Source organism: Phaenicophaeus curvirostris, unplaced genomic scaffold (assembly GCF_032191515.1).
Source record: "Phaenicophaeus curvirostris isolate KB17595 unplaced genomic scaffold, BPBGC_Pcur_1.0 scaffold_272, whole genome shotgun sequence".
NCBI classification, from domain to species: Eukaryota; Metazoa; Chordata; class Aves; order Cuculiformes; family Cuculidae; genus Phaenicophaeus; species Phaenicophaeus curvirostris.
The window spans coordinates 28,114-50,213 of record NW_027206886.1 but is presented as its reverse complement, the minus strand read 5'-3'; the positions used below and the strand labels follow the sequence as shown (position 1 = coordinate 50,213).

Below are 22,100 nucleotides of genomic sequence, written 5' to 3'. Positions count from 1 at the left end.
GGGGTAAGGGGGACGTGGGGGGCAGAGGGAGGAGTTGGGGGGCAGGAGGAGGAGTTGGGGGGCAGAGGGAGGAGTTGGGGGGCAGAGGGAGCGGTTGGGGGGCAGAGGAAGCTATTGGGGGGCAGAGGGAGCAGTTGGGGGGCAGGAGGAGTTTATGGGGGGAAGAAGGAGTGGTTGGGGGGCACAGGGAGGAGTTGGGGGGCAGGAGGAGGTTATGGGGGGCAGAGGGAGCGGTTGGGGGGCAGAGGGAGGAGTTGGGGGGCAGGAGGAGGTTATGGGGGGCAGAGAGAGGAGTTGAGGGACAGGAGGAGGAGTTGGGGGGCAGAGGAAGGTTATGGGGGGCAGAGGGAGCGGTTGGGGGGCAGGAGGGAGTTATGGGGGGCACAGGGAGGATTTGGGGGGCAGGAGGGGGTTATGGGGGGCAGAGGGAGCGGTCGGGGGGCAGGAGGAGGAGTTGGGGGCCAGAGGGAGCAGTTGTGGGGCAGGAGGAGGTTATGGGGGGCAGAGGGAGCGGTTGGGGGGCAGAGGGAGGAGTTGGGGGGCAGGAGGAGGTTATGGGGGGCAGAGGGAGCGGTTGGGGGGCAGGAGGGGGTTATGGGGGGCAGAGGGAGCGGTCGGGGGGCAGGGTCTCACCCCGGTTTCGGGGTCCCCGCTGTCCCCCAGGCCCTGGGCTGCCTCCTCCTCGCCACCAGCCTCTGGGTGCTCCTCGACCGCCAGAGCTTCGCTGCCCTCCTGGGTGAGGGACCCCCAATTTGTGGGGACCCCCAATGCGTGGGGGCCCCCCCCCAAGCCACGGGTCCCCTCAAACCACGCTGACCCCCCCCCCCCCCCGTACCCCCCCAGGGTCGCCGCTGTCGGGGGCTGCGCGTCTGGGCCTGGGTGTGCGCGGGGGCCGGGGCGCTGGCGCTGCTGCTGGGGGGCCTGGGGGGGCTGGGGGCTCTGCGCGCCAGCAGGGCCCTGCTGGGGCTGGTGAGTGCCGGGGGGGGGGCTGCGGGGGGGCTGAGGGAGTTGGGGGGCTGGGGGGGGTGGGGGGTTCTTGGGGGAGTTGGGGGGCTGGGGTGTGGGGGGGCTGAGGGAGTTGGGGGGCTGGGGGGGGTTCTTGGGGGAGTTGAGGGGCTGAGGTGTGGGGGGGTTGAGGGAGTTGGGGGGCTGGGGGGGGTTCTTGGGGGAGTTGGGGGGCTGGGGTGTGGGGGGGTTGAGGGAGTTGGGGGGCTGGGGGGGTTCTTGGGGGAGTTGGGGGGCTGGGGGGGTGTGGGGGGTTCTTGGGGGAGTTGGGGGGCTGGGGGTGAGGGGAGGCTGAGGGAGTTGGGGGGCTGGGGGGTGGTGGGGGGTTCTTGGGGGAGTTGGGGGGCTGGGGTGTGGGGGGGCTGAGGGAGTTGGGGGGCTGGGGGGGTGGGGGGTTCTTGGGGGAGTTGGGGGGCTGGTGTGTGGGGGGGCTGAGAGAGTTGGAGGGCTGGGGGTGGTTCTTGGGGGAGTTGGGGGGCTGGGGTGGGGGGGGGCTGGGGGGGGGTGGGGGGTTCTTGGGGGAGTTGGGGTCTGGGGTGTGTGGGGGGGCTGAGGGAGTTGGGGGGCTGGGGTGTGGGGGGGCTGAGGGAGTTGGGGGGCTGGGGGGGTGTGGGGGGTTCTTGGGGGAGTTGGGGGGCTGGTGTGTGGGGGGGCTGAGAGAGTTGGAGGGCTGGGGGGTCTTGGGGGAGTTGGGGGGCTTCTGGGGGAGATGAGAGTCTGGGGGGTGGGATCTGGGGGAGTTGGGGGGATTCTGAGAGAGTTGGGGGGCTCCCGGAGGAGTTGGGGGGCTGGGGGTGTGGGGGGGCTGAGGGAGTTGGGGGGCTGGGGGGGTGTGGGGGCTTCTTGAGGGTGTTGGGGGGCTTCTGGGGGAGATGAGAGTCTGGGGGAGTTGGGGGGATTCTGAGAGAGTTTGGGGGCTCCCAGAGGAGTTGGGGGGCTGGGGGTGTAGGGGGGCTGAGGGAGTTGGGGGGCTGGGGAGCATGGGGAGGCGTCTGGGGGAATTGGGGGGCTGGGGGTGTGGGGGGGTCTGGAAGAGTTGGGGGGCTGGGGAAGTTGGGGGGCTGGGGAACGTGGGGGGGTCTGGGGGAGTTGGGGGGCTGGGGAGGGCTGGAGGCATCTGGGGGAGTTGGGGTCTGTTGGGGGAGCTAGAGGGGGGTCTTGGGGTGAGGATTTGGGGGAGCTGGGGGGCTCTGTGGGGGGATACGTGGGGCAGGGGCACCGCGCCGGCCCCTCTGCCCCATTCCCTGGTGCTGGGGGGGCCCCGCTGCCCCCCAACTTCTTACCCCCGCAGTATTTTGGGGTCCTGCTGCTGCTGGTGGCCCAGGTGACGCTGGCGGCGCTGGGGTACACGCAGCGGGACAGCGTGAGTGGGGGGGCAGCGCTGGGGGGCAGCGCTGGGGGGCACTGGGGGGCAGCGCTATGGGGCAGGGCTGGGGGGCACTGGGGGGCAGCGCTATGGGGCAGCGCTATGGGGCAGGGCTGGGGGGCACTGGGGGGCAGCGCTATGGGGCAGCGCTATGGGGCAGGGCTGGGGGGCACTGGGGGGCAGCGCTATGGGGCAGCGCTATGGGGCAGTGCTGTGGGGCAGGGCTGGGGGGCACTGGGGGGCACTGGGGGGCAGCGCTATGGGGCAGCGCTATGGGGCAGCCTTTCTCCCCCCCCCCCAGGTGGCGGCCGCGCTGGCGGCCTCGGCGCAGGAGCTGATCCGGGGGTACCCGACCCTGGGGGCCCCCGGCGACCCCCACGAGAGCTGGGACGCCCTCCAGCAGCAGGTGAGGCCCCCCCCAGCCCCACGGCTGCCCCACAGGCCGCCCCCACGGCCTCCCCATGGCTGCACCCCCCCCACCACCCCCCCCAACAGCTCGGCTGCTGCGGCTGGACGGGACCCCAGGACTGGGAGCCCCCCGGGATCGTCGCCTGCTCCTGCCTGCGGGCCCCCAACGGCACCCACGGGCGCCCCACGGCGCTGCCCCACGGCCGCTGCCCCACGGCGGGGCCCCGCGAGATGTTCCACACGGTGAGGCCTGGGGGTCCTGGAGCTCTGAGGGGCTCGGGGGGGGGTCCCCATCCTGCCCCCCCCCCCCCCACAAGTCACCCCCATCCCGCAGGGCTGCGCCGAGAGCGTGTGGGGCTGGCTGGACGAGAACCTGCTCGCTGTGGTGGGGGGCAGCGTGGGCTTCGGGCTCCTGGAGGTGTGGGGCAGCTACGGGGCGAGGGGCGGGATGGGGGGGGCGGCTTGGGGGTGCATGGGGTGGTTTCAGGATTATGGGGGGGCTGTGGGGCAGGATGGGGGGTGGGGGGGCTAGTTTGGGGATCGTGGGGTGGTTTTGAGGGGCTGTGGGGTGGGTTTTGGGGGGCTGTGGGGCAGGATGGGGATCCATGCGGTGGTTTTGGGGGGCATTTGGGCTGGTGGGATGGTTTTGGGGTGCCATGGGGTGGGTTTGGGGGGCTGTGGGGCAGGATGTGGGTCCATGGGGTAGTTTTGGGGGGGATTTGGGCTGGTGGGATGGTTTTGGGGTGCCATGGGGTGGTTTGGGGGGGCTGTGGGGCAGGATGAGGGTCCATGGGGTGGTTTTGGGGGGCTGTGGGGCAGGATGGGGGTCCATGGGGTGGTTTTGGGGGGCTGTGGGGCAGGATGGGGCTCCATGGGGTGGTTTTTGGGGGCTGTGGGGCAGGATGGGGGTCCATGGGGTGGTTTCAGGGGGGGATTTGGGTTGGTGGGATGGTTTTGGGGTGCCATGGGGTGGGTTTGGGGGGGGGGCTGTGGGGCAGCCACGGTGCAGCCACTCCCCCCCAGCTCTGCCTGCTGATGCTCTCCATGTTCCTGGTGCGAAACCTGGACCCGCACTGCGAGCTGCGCTGAGGGACGGCGGGGACCCCATGGCGGGGACTCCATGGCGGGGACCCCATGGCGGGGACCCCATGGCGGCTCGCGGGGCTCCGTGCTGCCCGGGCAAAGGGCAATAAAACCGTCGGGAAGGAGCAAGTGGAGATGAGAGTGAATCCATCTATTGTCGAGAAGGGCTCGCGCCTCCCTCCATCTTTTGGCGAGAAGGGCTTGTGCTTCGCCTCCATCTTTTGGCGAGAAGGGCTTGTGCCTTGGCTCCATCTTTTGGCAAGAAAGGCTTGTATTTCGCCTCAATCTTCTGTCAAGAAGGGCTTGTGCCTCGCCTTCATCTTTTGGCGAGAAGAGCTTGTACCTCGGCTCCATCTTTTGTCAAGAAAGGCTTGTGCTTCGCCTCCATCTTCTGCCAAGAAGGGCTTGTGCCTCGCCTCCATCTTTTGGCGAGAAGGGCTTGTGCCTCGCCTCCATCTCCTGTCAGGAACACCTCATGCTTTGTCTCCATCTTTTAGCGAGAAGGGCTTGCGCCTCACCCCCATCTTTTGGTGGGAACGCCTCGCACCTCGCCTCCATCTTCTGTCAGGAACACCTCATGCCTTGTCTCCACCTTTTGGTGGGACCGACTCACGCCTCGCCTCCTCCTTATGACAGAAACGCCTCATTCCACGCCTCCATCTATAGCCAGGAAAGGCTTAAGCCTCCTCCTCTTCACCCTCACAGCGCTGGGCGGGAACAGCTCCATCCCCGCCTCCATCTTGTGACGAGAAGGGCTCCCGCCTCCCCTCCCCTTCCCCCCGCCCCCCCGCCCCCCCGCCATGTTTTGGCGGGAAGGGCTCCCGCCTTCCCCCCTCAGCGCTGGGCGGGAACGTCTCGCGCCGCCCGCCCCCCCCCCCCCCCCGCCATGTTTTGGCGGGAAGGGCTCGCGCCGCCCCCTCAGCGCTGGGCGGGAACGGCTCGTGCGCCGCCCCCCGCCATGTTTTTTTGGCGGGAACGTCTCGCACCCCCCCCCCCCCCGCCATCTTTTGGCGGGAAGGGCTCGCACCGCCCCCCCCCCCTCCTCAGCCTCGTGAGGAGAACGTGGTTCCTGAGCCCTCCCGTCCCCTCTTGTCCCCTCCCCTCCGTTCTCTGCTTTCACCCATTCTTCATTTCCGTGCCCCCCTCCTCCCTTCCCTCTTTCCTTCCTGCCCCGCGTTCTCTCATCTCCCCATTTCCCCCTCTGTGCTCTCCATCCTCTTGTCTTCCCCGTCTCCCCCTTTCCTCACTTTCTCCCTGTCCTTCCTAATTCTCCCCAATCCCCATCTCCCCCCTTTCAACCACTGTCCCCTCCGTCTTCTCATCTTCCCCATCTCCCCTTTTCATCACTTTCCCCTTCTATCTCTCCTTATCCTCCCCATTCCTCCTTTTCTCTTCTGTCCCCCCTTCCTTCCATTTCCCTCTGCTTTTCCCTTCCCTTCTGTCTCCCCCTTTCCTCACCTTCTCCTTCCATCCCTCCTTATTCTCCCTGTTCCCGTCTCGCATTTTCTGCTTTATCTTTCCATCTCCCTTTCCTTCGCTTTCCTTTACCCTCTGCCTCCCCTCTCTCTCCTATCCCCCCCTTCCTTCCACTTCCCTCGTCTCCCCCTTTCTCCCTCTGTCCTGCCACCCTCTCATTTTCCCTTTCCCCCCTTTTCTCCCTGTTGTCCCTCATCCTCCATTCTCCCCCTTACCCCCCATTTCCCCTTCTCCCCCCCAGCCCCTCCATTTTCCCCCTTATCCTCCACTTTCCCCCATCTCCCCCTTATCCCCCCGTCTCACCCCCATCCCCAGGGCAGACGGAGCCCCCATCGCAGCCGCCATGGCTGCCGAGGAGCCCCCAGACCCCGCTGTGCCCCCCGAGGAGCCTCCACCGCGTGGGTACCGCCGCCAGGGGCCCAGGGAGGGCTCGGCAGCCCCGTAACCGCCCCGGTGTCCCCCTGCAGCGTGCCGCGGCGACAGCCTCTGCCTGCAGGAGTTCGTCCTCGACCGCCTCTTCGCCGCCTGCGACCCCGGGGACACAGGTAGCGAGGGGACACGCATCGTGGCACCCGCGTAGGGCGTCATGGCACCCCCATACGGCACCGTGGCACCCACGAGGGCTCGCCCTCGGGTCCCCCTCGCCGTTCTCGTCCCTCACGCGCGTCGCGTGCCGCAGGGACGGTGCCGGCGCGGCGGGTGGTGCGGTACCTGCAGGAGGTGACGGGTCAGAGCGGCGAGGAGGGCCGGCTGCAGGCGCTGCACCGCATGCTGGACCCCGAGGCGGCCGGCGCCGCGCTGGATCTCCCCACCTTCCTCGCCGTCATGAGGCGGTGGATCGCGGCGTGCCGACAGGACGGGTCGGTGGCTGCGCACCGGCGCCAGGACGCGGTTCCTGGCCTGCCAGCGGCGTCACGGATGGATGGTTCCACCTCCCCAGGGCCTCGTGGCTCAGCGAGGAGCGCGACGCGCCGGCGGACGACCTCAGCCTCGTGCTGGCCGGTTGGTTTTGGCCCGGGAAGAGGCCGTTTGGATCGCTGCGTCCACGAAGGAGCAGACGGACACACAGACCCCGGCGGCACCGCGGGCCTGAAATCCCCGTGTCCGTCTCCGGCAGAGGCGGAAGGACTGACGGCGCCGGCAGCTGCGCCGCTGGAGGACGACGGTGGCTCTGCGGACACCGCGAGCCCGTAAGTGCCAGCTCTGTGGGAGCGTCGTGCCAGCCCCACGGTCTGCGGCGCCGCCGGCCCCGGCCTCAGCGCATTGTCCCCCCCTCCCCCAGCACGGACGCCGCCGGCCTGCGCAGCCGCGCCGAGCAGCTGGCCGCCCGCAACGCCTCGCTGCAGCGCGACGCCGACTCGGCCGAGGAGCTCAACGCCCGCCTGGCCGAGGAGGCGGCGCGGCTGCGGGCCCGGCTGCGATGGTTCGGCCCCGGCGCGGGGATGGGGCGGGAGTAGGAGCCGGAGCCGGCGCCGGCAACGCTCCCGAGGGCCGGCGTCCGTCTGTCCGGCAGCAGCCAGCAGGCGCTGGAGCGAGCCAAGGCCGCGGCCGACGACCTGGAGGAGCTGCGGGCGCTGGCGAAGGCGCTGGCGGAGGAGAACGGCGAGCTGCGGCGGCGGGCGTGCCAGCTGGTGAGCGACGCGGCCTGCGCTGCCCCCCCCGGCCCCCACGCCGGCATCTCAGCGCCTCGCGCCTTCCCTCGCAGGACAAGGAGCAGCGCGGCCTGAGCTCGCGAGCCGACGGCCTCCAGGAGGAGGTGAGGGGGCGGGCGGCCGCGCCGGCACCGCGGGATCGGCCTCGCGGTCAACACCGGCTCCGTTTCTCAGAACCAGCGGCTGCTCGCCGAGGGCCACGGGCTGCGGGAGCGGATCCAGGCGCTGGCGGCCGAAACGTCCGACCTGGAGGTGAGCGGCGACGCCCGGTGCTTCGTTAAGCCTCGTTAAGTGCTAACGAGGCTGCTGCGACAAGCACCGCGGGTGAACGCGGCCTCTCCGCTCGGCCCAGGCCCAGCTCCGGCGCTGCGTGGGGCTCCTCTCCGAGCGCAACGTGGCCCTGGCCCAGGTGGGCATCGCCGGGGACGTGAGCGGCTGCGGCGCCGCCGTCCCCCTCACCGCCGCCTGTTCCCAGGCCGAGCGGCGCATCCAGGAGCTGGTGGCGGCACTGGAGCAGCGTGAGCGGGAGCTGCAGGTAACGGGCCGTCGTGACCCCGATTCACGCCGTTAAATCCCCAAAAAACCGCCCTCCTCGGCCCAGGCCGAGCCGAACGCTCTGAAAACCGACCCCGCTTCGGCTCCAGCCGGGCCCCGGTGCCGCCGGAGCATCCGCTGGGGCTGAAATCCTCGTTTCCCACAGGAGCTGCGGGTGCCGGAGTCCCAGGCCACGTACGTCACCGCTCAGCTCTGGCTCTGTAGCCGCCGTGGCCACCGTCCCGGCTCTGGAAGCTTCCGGGAGCGGGGAAAACGCCTCCTCTTCCTCACGCAGCCAAGCGTGGGGCCGGCTCGGCGACGCCAACGCTCCAGCACAGCCGCTCGGGGCCGAGATCGAGGAGGCCTCGTTCCGGGTAAGCGTGGGAACGCGGCGAGGCCGGAGCCGGGCGGCGCGGCCACTGACCCTTGTGCCACGCAGGAAATGGCGGCGGCGCCGGAGGAGGACGAGGAGGGGGACGCGGCGCCCCGCGAGCCGGAGGGGGACGGCACAGAGCAGGCCGAGCCGCGGTGCTTCCGAAGCCCCGGCGGGAGGTGAGGCCGGGAGACGGGAGCGCGGCCGAGCTCGGGAGCGCGCGAAGCCCTGCGGCTCACGGCCCCGCTCCCCTTCCCAGCAGGGCCTCGCTGCTGGTGCCACTGGTGGTACTGGTGCTACTGGTGGTACTGGTGCTGCTGGGGCTCCTGCTCCACGGCCCAGGCCCCTGGCCCCGGCTCCAGCTGCGGCACCGCGGCCTCCCGCCCTTCTGAGGCGGCACTGCCCCGGCCCAGTGCTCCCAGTTCATCCCAGTTGCCTCCCAGTTCCCCTCTGCCTCTCCCCAGCCCATCCCAGTGCTCCCAGTTCCCTCCCAGTTCCCTCCCAGTTCCCCTCTGCCTCTCCCCAGCCCATCCCAGTGCTCCCAGTTCCCCCCAGTCCACACTCAGAGTCGGGTGTCTCATCATCAGCTTTATGGCCCCCGGGCCCCCCTTCCCTCTGGGCTCTGGGGGCTCCCGTTCTGGCCCCCTCAGTCCTGGGGTGTCCGGGGGGGGTCCCCAATCCGGCTCTGGGCCCCCCAGTGCCTCCCAGTGCCCCCCCCAGTGCCTCCCAGTGCCCCCCCGAGACCCCCCGCAAACTCAATTCCGTCCCAGCTCCCCCTCGGCCGCTCACGTCCTGTCCTGCTCCGAAGCCGGGGGCGCCTGTGAGGGGGGGGGGGCTGAAGGGGGCACCCAGTGCTCCCAGTGCCCCCCCAGTGCTCCCAGTGACCCCCCCAGTGCTCCCAGTGCCCCCCCCCAGTGCCCCCACAGCCCTTCTAGTATCCCCCAGTGCAGCCCAGTATGCCCCAGTACCCCTCCAACCCTCCCAGGATCCCTCAGTGCACCCCACTTGCCTCCCAGTGCCCCCCAGTGCCCCCCCTGTTCTCCCAGTATCCCCCGTTTCCCTTAATACATCCCCCAGTTTGCCTCTAGTCCTCCCAGTGCGCCTCCAGTCCTCCCAGTCCCTCCCAGTACCCCCCAGTGCGCCCCGCTGCCCTTAATGTCCCCCTCCCAGTGCCCCTACACCCCTCCCAGTGCCCCCCAGCTCTCCCAGTGCCCCCCAGTGCCCCCCCAGTCCCTCCCAGTCCCTCCCAGTGCTCCCAGTGCCCACCTGCGCGCAGGGCCGCCTCCGCAGGGCCCAGGCGGCGGCCGCCAGCCCCAGGCCCCCCCCGACCCCCCCCAGCAGCACCAGCCCGTGGTGACGGGGGGTCTCGGGGGGGCCCAGCCGGGCCGGGGGGGGGCTCGGGGTGGGACCTGGGGGGGTATTAAGGGCACTGGGGGGTACTGGGAGGTACTGGGGATCCTGAGGAGTCTCTAGGGGGGAGGGTCAGGGTCTGGGGGGGGTCTTGGGGTGGGGTTGGGGGTCCCTGGGCCTTGGGGGGCCTGGGAATATGGGGGGGGTCTCATGGCTTTGGGGGGGGTCTCAGGGGATTATGGGGGGGCGTCTGGGGGGTTTGAGGGGGTCTCAGGGGATATGGGGGGGTTCAGGGGAGGTCTGAGGGGTTTGGGGGTGTCTCAGGGGATATTGGGGGGGTCCAGGGGGGGTCGGAGGGGTTTGGGGGGGTTCTCAGGGGATATGGGGGGGGTCCAGGGGGGGTTTGGGGGGTTCTCAGGGGATATGGGGGGGGTTCAGGGGGTGTCTGAGGGGTTTGGGGGGGTTCTCAGGGGATATGGGGGGGGTCCAGGGGGGTCTGAGGGGTTTGGGGGGTTCTCAGGGGATATGGGGGGGGTTCAGGGGGTGTCTGAGGGGTTTTGGGGGGTTCTCAGGGGATATGGGGGGGTTCAGGGGGGTCTGAGGGGTTTGGGGGGCTCTCAGGGGATATGGGGGGGGTCTGGGGGTTTGGGGGGTTCCCAGGGGATATGGGGGGGGGTTCGGGGGGGTCTGAGGGGTTTGGGGGTACCTGTGCGGCAGCGCAGGCGGGCGCAGCCGGGGTAGTGGGGGGGCCGCCCCCGGAGCCCCCCCAGATTCCGCGCCAGGGCCGCCAGCAGCTGGGACGCGTTCACCGTCTCCAGGCGGACGCAGCCCTGCGGGTCCTGGGGGGGCCGGGGGGGGTCACGGGAGCCCCAAAAAGCCCCCGAGGACCCCCCCAGACCCTTGTAGTGTCTCCAGACCCCCCCCCCCGAGCACCCCCAGGCCCCTCTAGGGTCCCCAGAGCCCCCCCCGAGCACCCCCAGACCCCTCTAGGGTCCCCAGACCCCCCCCGCGAGCACCCCCAGACCCCTCTAGGGTCCCCAGAGCCCCCCCCGAGCACCCTCAGACCCCTGTAGGGTCCCCAGAGCCCCCCCCGAGCACCCCCAGACCCCTCTAGGGTCCCCAGAGCCACCCCAAGCACCCCCAGACCCCTTTAGGGTCCCCAGACCCCCCCCCAGCACCCCCAGACCCCTCTAGGGTCCCCAGAGCCCCCCCCGAGCACCCCCAGACCCCTCTAGGGTCCCCAGAGCCCCCCCGCGAGCACCCCCAGACCCCTCTAGGGTCCCCAGAGCCCCCCCCGAGCACCCCCAGACCCCTCTAGGGTCCCCACAGCCCCCCCCCGAGCTCCCCCAGACCCCTCTAGGGTCCCCATAGCCCCCCCCCAGCCCCCCCAACTCACGTGGATGCCGCACTCGGCCACGAAGGCGAGGTGAGCGGCCAGGGCTCGGATCTGGGGGGCCAGGGCCCCCCCCGCGGCCCCCGCCATGCGCCCCAGCGCCGCCGCCCCGAAGTGCAGCCCCCACAGGTCCGAGCAGCGGCTGTCCTGGGGGGGCACGCGGGTCGGGACCCCCGGACACCCCCCCAGGACCCCCCAGAGCCCCCCTGGAACCACAGAGACCTCCGGTCCCCCCCCGAACCCCCCCACGATTCCCAGAGCCCCCCCCAAATCTCCAAAGCATCCTCAGAGCCCCCACCCCAGCCTTCCAGAGCCCCCCGGGACCCCCCTGAACCCCCCAGGGTTCTCAGAGCCCCCCCCCGACCACCCCCAGTCACCCTGAGACCCCCACGAGCCCCCCCAGGACACCCCCAGTTACCTGCTGGATCCCCGTGGCCCCCAATTCCCTCCCCCTCGAATTGCCCTCAGCCCCCCAAACCCTTTCATGACCCACAGAAGCCCCCCCGGGATCCCCAAATTCCTGCGGGGGGGGTCACGGCTTTTTGGGGGGGGGTCTCACCACCTCCAGGTTGCCCGGCATGGCCACGGGGTAGTCCAGGAGGAGCCAGGGGGTCTGGGGCGGGGGGGAGATTAAAGAGGTTTGGGGGGGTTCCCGGGGGTGGGGAGGGATTTGAGGGGGTCCCAGGTAGGTTTGGGGGGGCTCCCTGGGGTGGGGGGTCGGGGTCTCACCAGGTCACGCAGGTGGGTTCAGGCATTTTGGGGGGGGGGGATTTGAGGGGGGTCCTAGGGGGGTTTGAGGGGGTCCAGGGGGAGTTTGGGTGGGGGGGGTCACACAGGTGAGTCGGGGGGCGGGTTTGAGGGGGTCCCAGGCAGGTTTGGGGGGGTGAGTCCCGGGGAGGTTGGGGTCTCAGCAGGTCACGCAGGTGGGTGGGGGGGGTTTGGGGGGGTCCCGGGGGATTTGGGGGGAGGGGTCTCTCACCAGGTCACGCAGGCGGGCGCTGAAGGTGCTGCTGACGGGGCTGAAGTCGAAGGTGCAGGGGGCGGCGGGGGGGGGGCGCGGCCAGGAGGAGCAGCAGAGACACCTGGGGGGGCGGGGGGGGGCTTTATGGGGTACCTGGGGGGGGCATGGGGTGGGGGTGGGGCTTTATGGGGTACCTGGAGGGGAAATGGGGGGGCACGGGGTGTTTATGGGGTACCTGGGGGGGGCACGGGGTGTTTATGGGGTACCTGGGGGGGCAATGGGGGGGGCACGGGGTGTTTATGGGGTATCTGGGGGGGTCCCCCGCTTACCAGAGAAGACATGGGGGGGTCTAGGCCCATGGCGGGATGGGGGGTGGGGTGGGAGTGGGGCCGGGGGTTGGGGGGGGACCCGGGAGACCCCCGGGACCCCCCCGGGAATCCCCGGAGCCCCCGATCAGCGAAGTGAAAGCGAAAGCGGCGCCGTAGAGAGAGGCGAGTGGGTGGGGGGGGGGGGGGGCACCCAGGATGTGGGGGGGCGGGGAGGGGGGGAATCCAGGACATGGAGTGTGGGGGGGGAGGAACGCAGGATGGGGGTGGGGGAGGGAGGGATGGGGGGGATCTAGAATGGGGGGGACACGGTGGGGGGAGGGATCTAGGAGGTGGGTTCCCCCCCCCCCCACCCCGGGACCTTGGGACACCCCGATCCCCCCCCCTCCAATAGTCGCGCCCACCCGCATGCCCCGCCCCTCACAGACCACGCCCCTTTAGGCCACGCCCCCATCTCAAAGGCCCCTCCCACTCCCAATGATACGGGACCCCAAAAAACCAGGCAGAGGCAGTAAGGGGGGGGGGGATGTTTATTGGCAGGGGGGTGTATCTGTGTTTATTAAGGGGGTTCAGGCCCCCCCCCCGGGCAGCCAGAGCCGCCGGGGCCGGGTGCAGCGCAGCTCCAGCTCCTCCGCGGGCCCCAGGGTGGGGGGGCGCCCGGCCAGGGCCCCCCAGGAGCCCCCCCCGGCACCACCCACACCTGCGCCGAACCCAGCGAGGCCAGGGAAGATCCTGGGGGGGGCAACGGGGGGGGTGGGTGATGGGGTTGGGGGGGGGCAGAACACCCCCCCCACTTTGAAACAGGCACCCCCCCCCTCCCCTAGGCCCCCCCCCAAGGACTGCCCCCCCCCAGCCTCCCTCCCTCCCTGCCCCCCCCTTCACCATCACCCCCCCACGCCCCCATTCACCCTTATCCCCCTTTTCAGCCCCCCCCCCCCCCCCCCAATTTCAGCCCCCCTCGTCTTACCCCCCCTTTGCCCCCCCCCCCCCCCAACTCACCGGGCCCCCCCCCGCACAGCCACAGCCCCTCGGGGCGCTGTCTGGCCAGCGTCGCTGCGGCCCCCCCGGGCCCCCCCGGCAGCACCGACAGGACCCCCCCCGGCAGCCCCGCAGACACCAGCGCCTGGTGGGGGGGGGGGGCAATGGGGTCAAGGAGAGGGTCTGGGGGGGTCAATGAGGGCTTAGGGGGGGCACACGGGGGTCTAAAGGGGAGTTAATGGGGGTCCTGGGGGGAGTTAATGAGAGTGTTGGGGATTCTAAAGGAATTTGGGGGGGTCATGACATGTTGGGGGGGGTTCTGGTGTTGGGGGGCATCTGCAGGGGGTCCTGGTGTTGGGGGGGGGATTCTGAGAGGGGGGGTCCCAAGGTGGGGGTCTTGGGGGGCTCAGGGTTGGGGTTCAGTGGTCTCTGAGCAGTCTCGGGGGGGTCATGAGGAGTTCGGGGGTCTCAGGATTGGGGGTGTCCCAGGGTTGGGGGGGCTTGGGCTTGAGGTGGGGGGGTTCTGGGGTTTGGGGGGGGTCTAAAGGGGTCCTGGGGGAGAGGATGGGGGTTCCCAGAGGGTGTTGGAGCAGGTCATGGAATGTTGGGGGGGGGGGTCCCAGGTCATGGGTTGGGGGGGGGTCCTGAGAGAGGGGGTTCAGGGGGTTCCCAAGGGGGGGTTCCTGTGGTTTGTGGGTCCGGGGGTGTCGCTGATCCCCACCTTTTTGAGCCGCAGGGCTGCGTGCAGCCTGCAGGGCGGCGCCAGCAGGACGAGGCCGTTCCCGCAGGCCAGCGCGGGCGGCAGGAGGCGGAGCCCGCGGGGCAGGGGGCGGGGCCCCGACCAGGCCACGCCCACCACCCCCAGGGGGCGGCGCGACAGCAGGGCCCGCCCCCCCGGCAGCTCCTAGGGGGTTAGCCACGCCCACAAGCCTCAGGCCACGCCCCTCAGGGTGAGTAAGCCACGCCCACAACCAGTTAGGCCGCGCCCCCACATAACATCTCTATGGGTTCCACCCCAATAGGCCCCGCCCACCTCCCAGACCACGCCCCCTTCTCTCAGGCCCCGCCCCCTACCTGCACGGCCCCGCCCCCCAGCTCCGCTCGCGCCGCCCACTCCAGCAGCGCCTCCCGCAGCCCCTCGGCCTCCTCCTCGGCCTCCTCCTCCTCCTCCTCGGCCTCCAGCGCCGCCGCCGCCCCCCGCAGCACTCGGGCTCGAGCCCCCGCGGGGAGACGCCCCCACCTGGGGGGCAGAGCAGGGGGGGGCTGAGCCCCCCCACCCCACCCCAGACCCCCAATCCCCTCCCAAGACCCAGTTGGGACCCCCAAACCCCTCCCCGGCAGCCCCAAATTCCCCCCCAAAGACCCCCCCCGCCCCTCCAGGACCCCCCCAACCCACCCCCAGCAACCTTAACACATTCCTAGGGCCCCCCCAGAGCCCACCCAAACCACCCAGGGCCTCCCCCCGTCCTCCCAGTTCACCCCACACCTCCCAGTAGCCCCAACCCAGCTCCTCTGGGACGCCCCCAGCCCCCCACAGACACCCCCCCCCCCCGACCCCCCCAAGTTCACCCCTCCCAGTAGCCCCAACCCGGCTGCCCCATAACTCCAAGAGCCCCCCCAGTGCCCCCCCTCACCCCAGGCCCCCCCGTCGCGCTCCCTCCACGGCGGCAGCGACCTCAGCAGACTCGGGGGGCTCCGGGACCCCCCCCGGGACGGGCTCCGAGCTGGGGGGGGGGCAGAAATAGGGTTCAGTGGGGAGGGGGGGACCCCCACGTTGCACAGGAGGGCTGCGAACGAGCATGGAGGGTGGGGGGGGGCATTACCTGAGCTCCGACTCCAGGGGGGGCTCCGGGGGGTCCCAGGGGGGGCGCCCGAACTCCCGCAGCACCTGGGGGGGGGCACAGCCCCGTGGTGGTGGGACACAGACTCCCCCGCCCCCCGAAACCACACAGGGAACCCCCAAACCCAGCCCTGGCCCCCCATGACACCTCCAGACCCCCATGACCCAACCCAGTCCCAGGACCCCCCCAGTCCCCCCCACCCCACCAATGAGGCCCCCCAGCCCCCCCCAACCCCTCCAGGCCCCCCCCAGTTCATCCCACACCTCCCAGTAGCCCCAACCCGATCCTACGAACCCCCCTGCCCCCCCCGTGCCCCCCCAGTTCACCCCAGACCTCCCAGTAGCCCCCAGCTCACCTCCAGGCCGGCACCCCCCGTGGGGTCACTCGGCTCGAGGCTGTTGAGCCACACGAGGCCCAGGGGCAGCCTGGGGGCACAGGGCAAGGTCAAAGGTCAAGGTCGAAGGTCAAAGGTCAAGGTCAAAGGACAAAGGTCAAAGGTCAACGGTCACCTATCAGCCGTGTCCAGCGCCACCGTCACGTCCTGGGCCCAGACGGAGGCAGCGACGACGCCGGGAAGGCCCGAGGCCACCGCGACAGCTTCCGAGGGGCAGCGCACGGCCAGCAGCGGGAGCAGCGGGGCCTGCGACTGGGAGAGACTGGGAGTGACTGGGAGAGACTGGGAGAGACTGGGAACCCCCTGAACCCTCACTGGGAGCGACTGCGACGGACTGGGAACGGGTGAGATGCCCCCGAACCCCAACTGGGATCAACTGGGACTGACTGGGAACAACTGAAACACCCCTGAACCCCAACTGGGATGGACTGGGACCCACTGGGACTGAACAGGACCTCCCTGAACCCCAACTGGGACGAACTGGGACTGACTGGGACCCACTGGGACTGAACAGGACCTCCCTGAACCCCAACTGGGACAGACTGGGACTGATTGGGAATGACTGGAACACCCCTGAACCCTGACTGGGATTAACTGGGACTGATTGGGAACGACTGGGACCCCCCTGAACCCCAACTGGGACGGACTGGGACTGACTGGGACCCACTGGGACTGAACAGGACCCCCCTGAACCCCAACTGAGACCAACTGGGACTGACTGGGACCCACTGGGACTGAACAGGACACCCCCGAACCCCAACTGGGACGGACTGGGACTGACTGGGACCCACTGGGACTGAACAGGACACCCCCGAACCCCAACTGGGATCAACTGGGAGTGACCGGGACCCACTGGGACTGAACAGGACCCCCCTGAACCCCAACTGAGACCAACTGGGACTGACTGGGAACAACTCGAACACACTTGGACCCCAACTGGGATCAACTGGTACTGACTGGGACCGACTGGGACCCCCCTGAACCCCAATTAGGATGGACTGGGATGGACTGGGACCCACTGGGACTGAACAGGACACCCCCGAACCCCAACTAGGATGGACTGGGACTGACTGGGACTGACTGGGACCTCCCTGAACCCCAATTAGGATGGACTGGGACTGACTGGGATCAACTGGAACACCCCTGAACCCTAACTGGAACTGACTGGGAACAAGTGGAACACCCCTGAACCCCAACTGGGATGAACTGGGACTGACTGGGACCGACTGGCCCCTCACCCACCGTCTCCCGGACGCAGCGCGAGGTTGGGGCGACCCCCGAGATCAGGGTGGGGGGGGTAGAGCCGCCCCCCCGGGGGCTGCGGCGCCTGGAACACCTTGGGGGGGGGGACAAGGGGAATTGGGGGCTCTCCGGACCCCCAGACCCCCCCCAGAACCCCCCCCCGGAGCCCCCACACCCCCCCTCAAACCCCCCAGGAGCCCCCAAAACCCCCATGTTCCCTCCAGACGCCCCCCCGGAGCCCCCAGACCCCCTTCAACCCCCCCCAGGAGACCCAAAACCCCCATGTTCCCCCCCAGACCCCCCCCCCCGAGCCCCCCCAGGAGCCCCCAAAACCCCAATGTTCCCCCCAGACCCCCCCCCCGGAGCCCCCAGACCCCCCTCAGCCCCCCCAAGGAACCCCCAAAACCCCCTGGCCCACCCCAGACCCCCCCCAGGAGCCCCCAAAACCCCCATGTTTCCCCCTCTAGAACCCCGTGAACCCCCCCAGGAGCCCCCAAATCCCCCCCCCGCAGTACCTCTGACCCCCCCCCCTCACCTCAGCCCCCTCCTCCCTCGCCGCCTGCACCAGCTCCTCGGGGTGGGGGGGCGGCCGGGCCCCCCCTTGGCTCTGGGGGTGCAGGGGGTCCCCGAGACGCAGCCCCCCCAGCCGGGCTCGCAGCCGCCGCCACAGGGGGGGGCAGCACCGGCTCCTGCGCCAGCACCACGCAGCCCCCCCCGGGCAGCTGGGGGGGGGGGGTCAGTGACCCCCAAAACCCAACAGGACCCCCCCCTCAGCACCCCCTGAAACCCCCCAGCACCCCCAACCCTCTGGGACCCCCCCCCACTTCCCAAAGGAACTGGGACACAGGGATCAGGGATCCCCCCTAAACCCCATAGACTACCCCCCCTCAAACCAAGTAGAGGGGGTCCTAGAGATCTTGGGGTGCCCCCCCCCCAAAGAAACACTCCCCAACCCCCTGGGACCCCCCCAAACCCTTCGAGGGAGCTGGAACACGAGGATAACGGACACCCCTAAACCCCATTGACCCCCCCCAAACCCCTTTGCAACCCCCCCCTTAAAGAACTGGGGGTGTCCTAGAGATCTTGGGGTGCCCCCCCGCAAAGAAAACCCCCAGAATCACCCCCCCAACCCCCTGGGACCCCCCCAAACCCTTCGAGGGAGCTGGGACGCGAGGATAAGGGACACCCCCAAACCCCACCCCTTGCAACCCCCCCCTTAAAGAACTGGGGGTGTCCCAGAGATTTTGGGGTGCCCCCCCACCCCTCACCAGGCCCGGGGGGGTCCCCAGGGTCCCCGCGATGGCGGCTGCCGCGCTGTCCAGGTCGGCCGAGTCGAGGACGATGACGACCACGCGGCCCCCCCGGAGCCCCCCCGAAACGGGGACCCCGAAATGGGGACCCCCACATCACCTCCTGCAGCTCCTCCTGGGGGGGGGGGACGACGACAACAGACACGTATGTGGGGACACCCCCCCCCCAATGGGGACTTGGGGGGCATGGGGACCCCCAAACCCCCCCGTACAAGGACTTGGGGGGCACAGGGACCCCCCCAACTCCCCTTTACAGGGATTTGGGGGGCACAGGGCCCCCCCCATACCTGAGTCGCCCCCAGGAAGGAGACGGCGGCCACGCGGGGGTGGGGGCGCAGGGCCCCGCAGAGCTGGGGGGGGGTCCCCGTCACCACGTTGAGGGTCCCGGGGGGCAGCGCCCCCCCCTCGGCGCTCAGCACCCCCAAAAACAGCGAGGGCAGCGCCGCCCCCGGCCCCGCCAGCACCAGCACCGAGTTCCCTGCGACACACGGGGGGGGGGGGGGGTCACACACCCCCCTGGGACCCCCCAAAACCCTGAGACCCTCCCCAAACCCCTGAGACCCCCCCCCTAAATCCCTAGGACCCCCCCTAAAGCACTGGGACCCCCCCCTAAAGCTCTGGGACCCCCCTCCCCAAAGCACTGGGACCCCCCCCACAAAACCCTGAGACCCCCCCCAAACCCTGAGACCCCCTCCTAAAGCTCTGGGACCCCCCCCAAAAGCCCTGGGACCCCACCCCAAAACCCTGAGACACCCCCCCCAAAATCCCTAGGACCCCCCCTCTAAAGCCCTGGGACCCCCCCAAACCCTGAGATCCCCCCCAAAGCCCTGAGACCCCCCCCTAAACCCTGAGACCCCCCCCCAAAACTCTGGGACCCCCCCCTAAAGCCCTGAGACCCCTCCCCCAAAACTCTGAGACCCCCCCAAACCCCTGCGAATCCCCTTGAACCTGCCTCCCCGAACCCTTGGGACCCCCCCAAACCACTCGGTCCCCCCCAAAAATCCTGAGAAGCCCCCCCCCCCAATTTTCTGAGCCCCCCCATCCATGTCTGACCCCCCCCATTTTCTGACACCCCCCCCCATGTCTCAGCCCTCTCATTTTGATCCCCCAGCAATGTCTGGCCTCTCCTACACCACCAAGACCCCCCCCCAATGTCTGAGCCCCCCAATATCTGAGCCCCCCAATGTCTGAGCCCCCCAATACCTGAGCCCCCCCCCATTTTGACCCCCCCCTCACCCATAGCCAGGACCCCCCCGAGCCTCCAGAGCAGCGCGGGCAGCGAGCAGGGACCCTGCAGGACAAGGGCCACCACGCCTGGGGACAGCCGGGGGGGGGTTAATTTTTGGGGGGGGGGGTGCTTTTTGGGGGGGTCAGGGCCCCCCTGAGATGGGGGGGGGGCCCCCCACACACTCACCGAGGGGCTCCCAGTCAGCCAGGCCGGGGGGTCCGAGCTGCGCCCCCCCCCCCCGCCGCCCGCAGCAGCCGCAGCCCCAGCTCCAGGTCGGGGCCCGGGGGGGGGCCCCCCCCAGAGCCACCAGCCCCCCCAGAGCCGCAGACGCCCCCTCCAGCGCCACCGCCAGCCTGGGGGGGCAGGGGGGGGTTGGGGACATTGGGGGGTTGGGGACATTGGGGGGGGTTGGGGACACTGGGGGGGTGGGAATGGGGACATTGGGGGGGGTTGGGGACATTGGGGGGTGTTGGGGACACTGGGGGGGGTGGGAATGGAGACATTGGGGGGGCTTGGGGACATTTGGGGGGTTGGGGACACTGGGGTGGGTGGGAATGGGGACATTGGGGGGGCTTGGGGACATTGGGGGGGGTTGGGGACCCTGGGGGGGTGGGAATGGGAACATTGGGGGGGCTCGGGGACACTGGGGGGGCTTGGGGACATTGTGGCGGGGTTGGGGACCCTGGGGGGTGGGAATGGGGGCATTGGGGGGGCTTGGGGACACTGGGGGGTGGGAATGGGGACATGGGGGGGCTTGGGGACACTGGGGGGTGTGGGAATGGGGACATTGCGGGGGGGTTGGGGAGCACGGTGGGGGACAACAGGGGGTCCTAAACTTGGGGTCGGGGGTCACCCGAGGCCACCAGGGTCACAAACTGGGGGGGGGGTGTCTCCTCTCTCACCGCTGCAGCCGCTGCCCCCGCTGGGGCCCCCCCAGCGCCCCCCCATTTCGCCGCCGCCGCCGCCTCCACGGCCGCCGCCACGTCGGGCCCCTCGCCCCGCGGGACCGTGGCCACCAGCCGCCCTGGGGGGGACACACAGAGTGACCGTGAGACCTTGACCTTGACCCTGACCCCCCCAAAATCCCTGTGACCCCCCCCTTTACCTGTGGCCACCTCCCTGCACTCCAGCGTCCCCCGCGACGGCGGCTTCAGCCACCTCCCGGCCACCCAGTGGCCCAGGGCTCGCCCGTGGCCTTCCAGCCACGCCTGGGGGGGGGGGGGGGGCAACACGGGGGGTGACCCCCCCCCAAAAACATCGTGGGGTCCCCTCCAAGGCTGCAGCTCCTCCCCTCCCCCCTCCCCCTTTACCCTCCCTTCAACCTTTGCCCCCCCTCCAACCTTCACCCCCCTCTCAACCTTCGCCCTGGGGCATCTGGGCCCCCCCCCCACCCCAATGTGTCCCCCCCCCCCCCAAAAAAACCCTCTATGGGCCCCTAGGGTGCCCCCCCAGACCCTTTAGTCCCCTCAGGACCCCCCAAAAACCCCTGCAAGACCCTTCCCCCGCCCTAAGAAGCCCCAGGACCACCCCCCCAGGCCCCTCCAGGCTCCTTCAATACCCCCCCAGACCCATTTGATCCCTCACGGACCCCCCCCCAGAGCCCCCCCCCCCCCCATATCCCCAGGGCCCCCCCTATACACCCTCCCTGTGCCCCCCCCCCCCCCCAACCCTCAGCCCCTCAGGACACCCCCCCCTCCCCTCAGCCCCCCAGGACCCCCCCCCCAAGAGCCCCAACAGCCACTCAGCCCCCCCCAAACCCCCTCCCCGGGCTCCCAGCCCCCCCCACCTCCCCCGCCGAGGGCCCCCCCCCTCTCCCCCTCCTCCTCCAGGGTCTCGAACAGCGCCGGGACCGGGGGGGGAGCGAGCGCCGCCATCGCGGGGACCGGCCAGAGCGAGGGGGGCGTGGTCACACGATATGATTGACAGCGCAAGGGGCGTGGCTACACCGTTATTAGCATGGGGAGTGGGCGTGGCTAGAGTGAGGGGGCGGGGCTATCGGGGAAGGGGGCGTGGCCACCGCGCGCGGGAAACTCGGGGTTTGAGGAAGGGGCGGGGTCGGCGCGCCGGAAGCGGAAGTGGAAGCGCCGCTTGTGGAGGGGGGTGAGGAGGGGGAAGAGGGGGTAGGGAACTAGGGGGGACTGGGAGGACTGGGAGGGGAGGAGGGGGCTGGAAAGGCTCTGGAAGGGGGACTGGAGGGTGAGAGTACGGGGGGGCCATGGGGGGTGGACTGGGAGGGCTCTGGGGGGAACTGGGAGGGCTCTGAGGGACTGGGAGGATGCTTGGAGGGAACTGGGGGACTGGGAGGGCTCTGAGGATACTGGGAGGATACTAGGAGGGCTCTGAGGGGACTGGGAGGATACTGGGGGGACTGGGAGGGCTCGGGGGGGGAACTGGAGGGACTGGGATGGCTCTGGGGAGGACTGGGAGGGCTCTGAGGAAACTAGAAAGATACTTGGAGGGAACGGGGGGGGACTGGGAGGATATTGGGGAGCACCTGGGGGGACTGGGATGGCTTTGGGGGGGAACTGGGGGCACTGGGAGGGGCATGAGGGGAGCAGGGGGCTCCGAGGCGGGGATGCTCAGTGGGGGAGTCCTGGGGCACCCCTTACCCCCCCCATTTCCTCACGTTCCCCCTTCCCCCCCAGCCCATGGCGGCCCCCCCGGACCCCTCGCTGCTCTCGGCCGAGCTGGAGGCGGATGAGGAGGAGGAGGACGTGCTGCAGCGGCTGCTGCTGCAGGTGGGGGGAACTGGGGGCACTGGGATGGAACTGGGGGCACTGGGAGGGCTCGGGGGAGGCACTGGGAGAGGTCTTGGGGGGAGCTGGGGGCTCTGGGAGGGCTCTGGGGGGAGCTGGGGGCACTGGGAGGGCACTGGGGGGGAGCTGGGGGCACTGGGAGGGCTCTGGGGGCACTGGGAGGGCTCTGGGGGGGGGAGCTGGGGGCACTGGGAGAGCTCTGGGGGCACTGGGAGGGCTTTGGGGGGGGAGCTGGGGGCACTGGGAGGGCACTGGGGGCAGTGGGAGGGCTCTGGGGGGGAGCTGGGGGCACTGGGAGGGAACTGGGGGGGAGCTGGGGGCTCTGGGAGAGGTCTTGGGGGGCACTGGGAGGGCTCTGGGGGTAACTGGTTTGTGTGGGGGGGTCCTGAGGCAATTTTGGGGGGGGGGGGGGGGGCATAACTGA

At 70.4% G+C, this 22,100-nt stretch overlaps 3 protein-coding genes across 3 annotated transcripts in view; 2 read left to right on the top strand and 1 right to left on the bottom strand.

Annotated features, from left to right (window-relative positions):
* The window catches only part of LOC138734842 (leukocyte antigen CD37-like), a 5,500-nt gene extending 1,510 nt beyond the window's left edge, over positions 1-3,990 (top strand). Inside the window, exons 2-8 of the mRNA XM_069882661.1 lie at positions 664-736; positions 844-969; positions 2,297-2,368; positions 2,673-2,777; positions 2,867-3,022; positions 3,114-3,197; positions 3,803-3,990. Coding sequence (XP_069738762.1) covers positions 664-736; positions 844-969; positions 2,297-2,368; positions 2,673-2,777; positions 2,867-3,022; positions 3,114-3,197; positions 3,803-3,868 — 682 coding nt within the window. The 3' untranslated portion in view covers positions 3,869-3,990. The remainder of the gene's footprint in view (positions 1-663; positions 737-843; positions 970-2,296; positions 2,369-2,672; positions 2,778-2,866; positions 3,023-3,113; positions 3,198-3,802) is intronic.
* On the top strand, positions 3,914-8,289 carry KASH5 (KASH domain containing 5). The gene is made up of 13 exons (XM_069882660.1): positions 3,914-4,086; positions 5,654-5,736; positions 5,806-5,883; positions 6,018-6,198; positions 6,246-6,340; positions 6,456-6,528; positions 6,621-6,761; positions 6,852-6,969; positions 7,044-7,094; positions 7,165-7,242; positions 7,343-7,525; positions 7,691-8,076; positions 8,160-8,289. The coding sequence occupies exons 1-13, from the start codon at positions 3,914-3,916 to the stop codon at positions 8,287-8,289; spliced, it is 1,770 nt and encodes a 589-aa protein (XP_069738761.1).
* Positions 8,290-8,476: 187 nt separating this feature from the next.
* ALDH16A1 (aldehyde dehydrogenase 16 family member A1) lies at positions 8,477-20,811 on the bottom strand (the record flags this gene model as incomplete). The annotated part of the gene is given in 29 exon segments (XM_069882659.1): positions 8,477-8,715; positions 9,164-9,306; positions 9,954-10,086; positions 10,644-10,787; positions 11,200-11,253; positions 11,620-11,694; positions 11,696-11,722; positions 12,493-12,659; positions 12,927-13,050; positions 13,627-13,809; positions 13,980-14,145; positions 14,540-14,629; positions 14,729-14,793; positions 15,102-15,171; positions 15,256-15,392; positions 16,383-16,437; positions 16,439-16,476; positions 16,918-17,061; positions 17,063-17,104; positions 17,651-17,746; positions 17,748-17,807; positions 17,980-18,170; positions 18,929-19,006; positions 19,107-19,158; positions 19,160-19,337; positions 19,823-19,857; positions 19,859-19,944; positions 20,026-20,128; positions 20,707-20,811. Coding segments are annotated over 29 exon segments (2,874 nt in total), but the record flags the coding sequence as incomplete, so codon positions are not given.
* Positions 20,812-22,100: the final 1,289 nt, after the last annotated feature.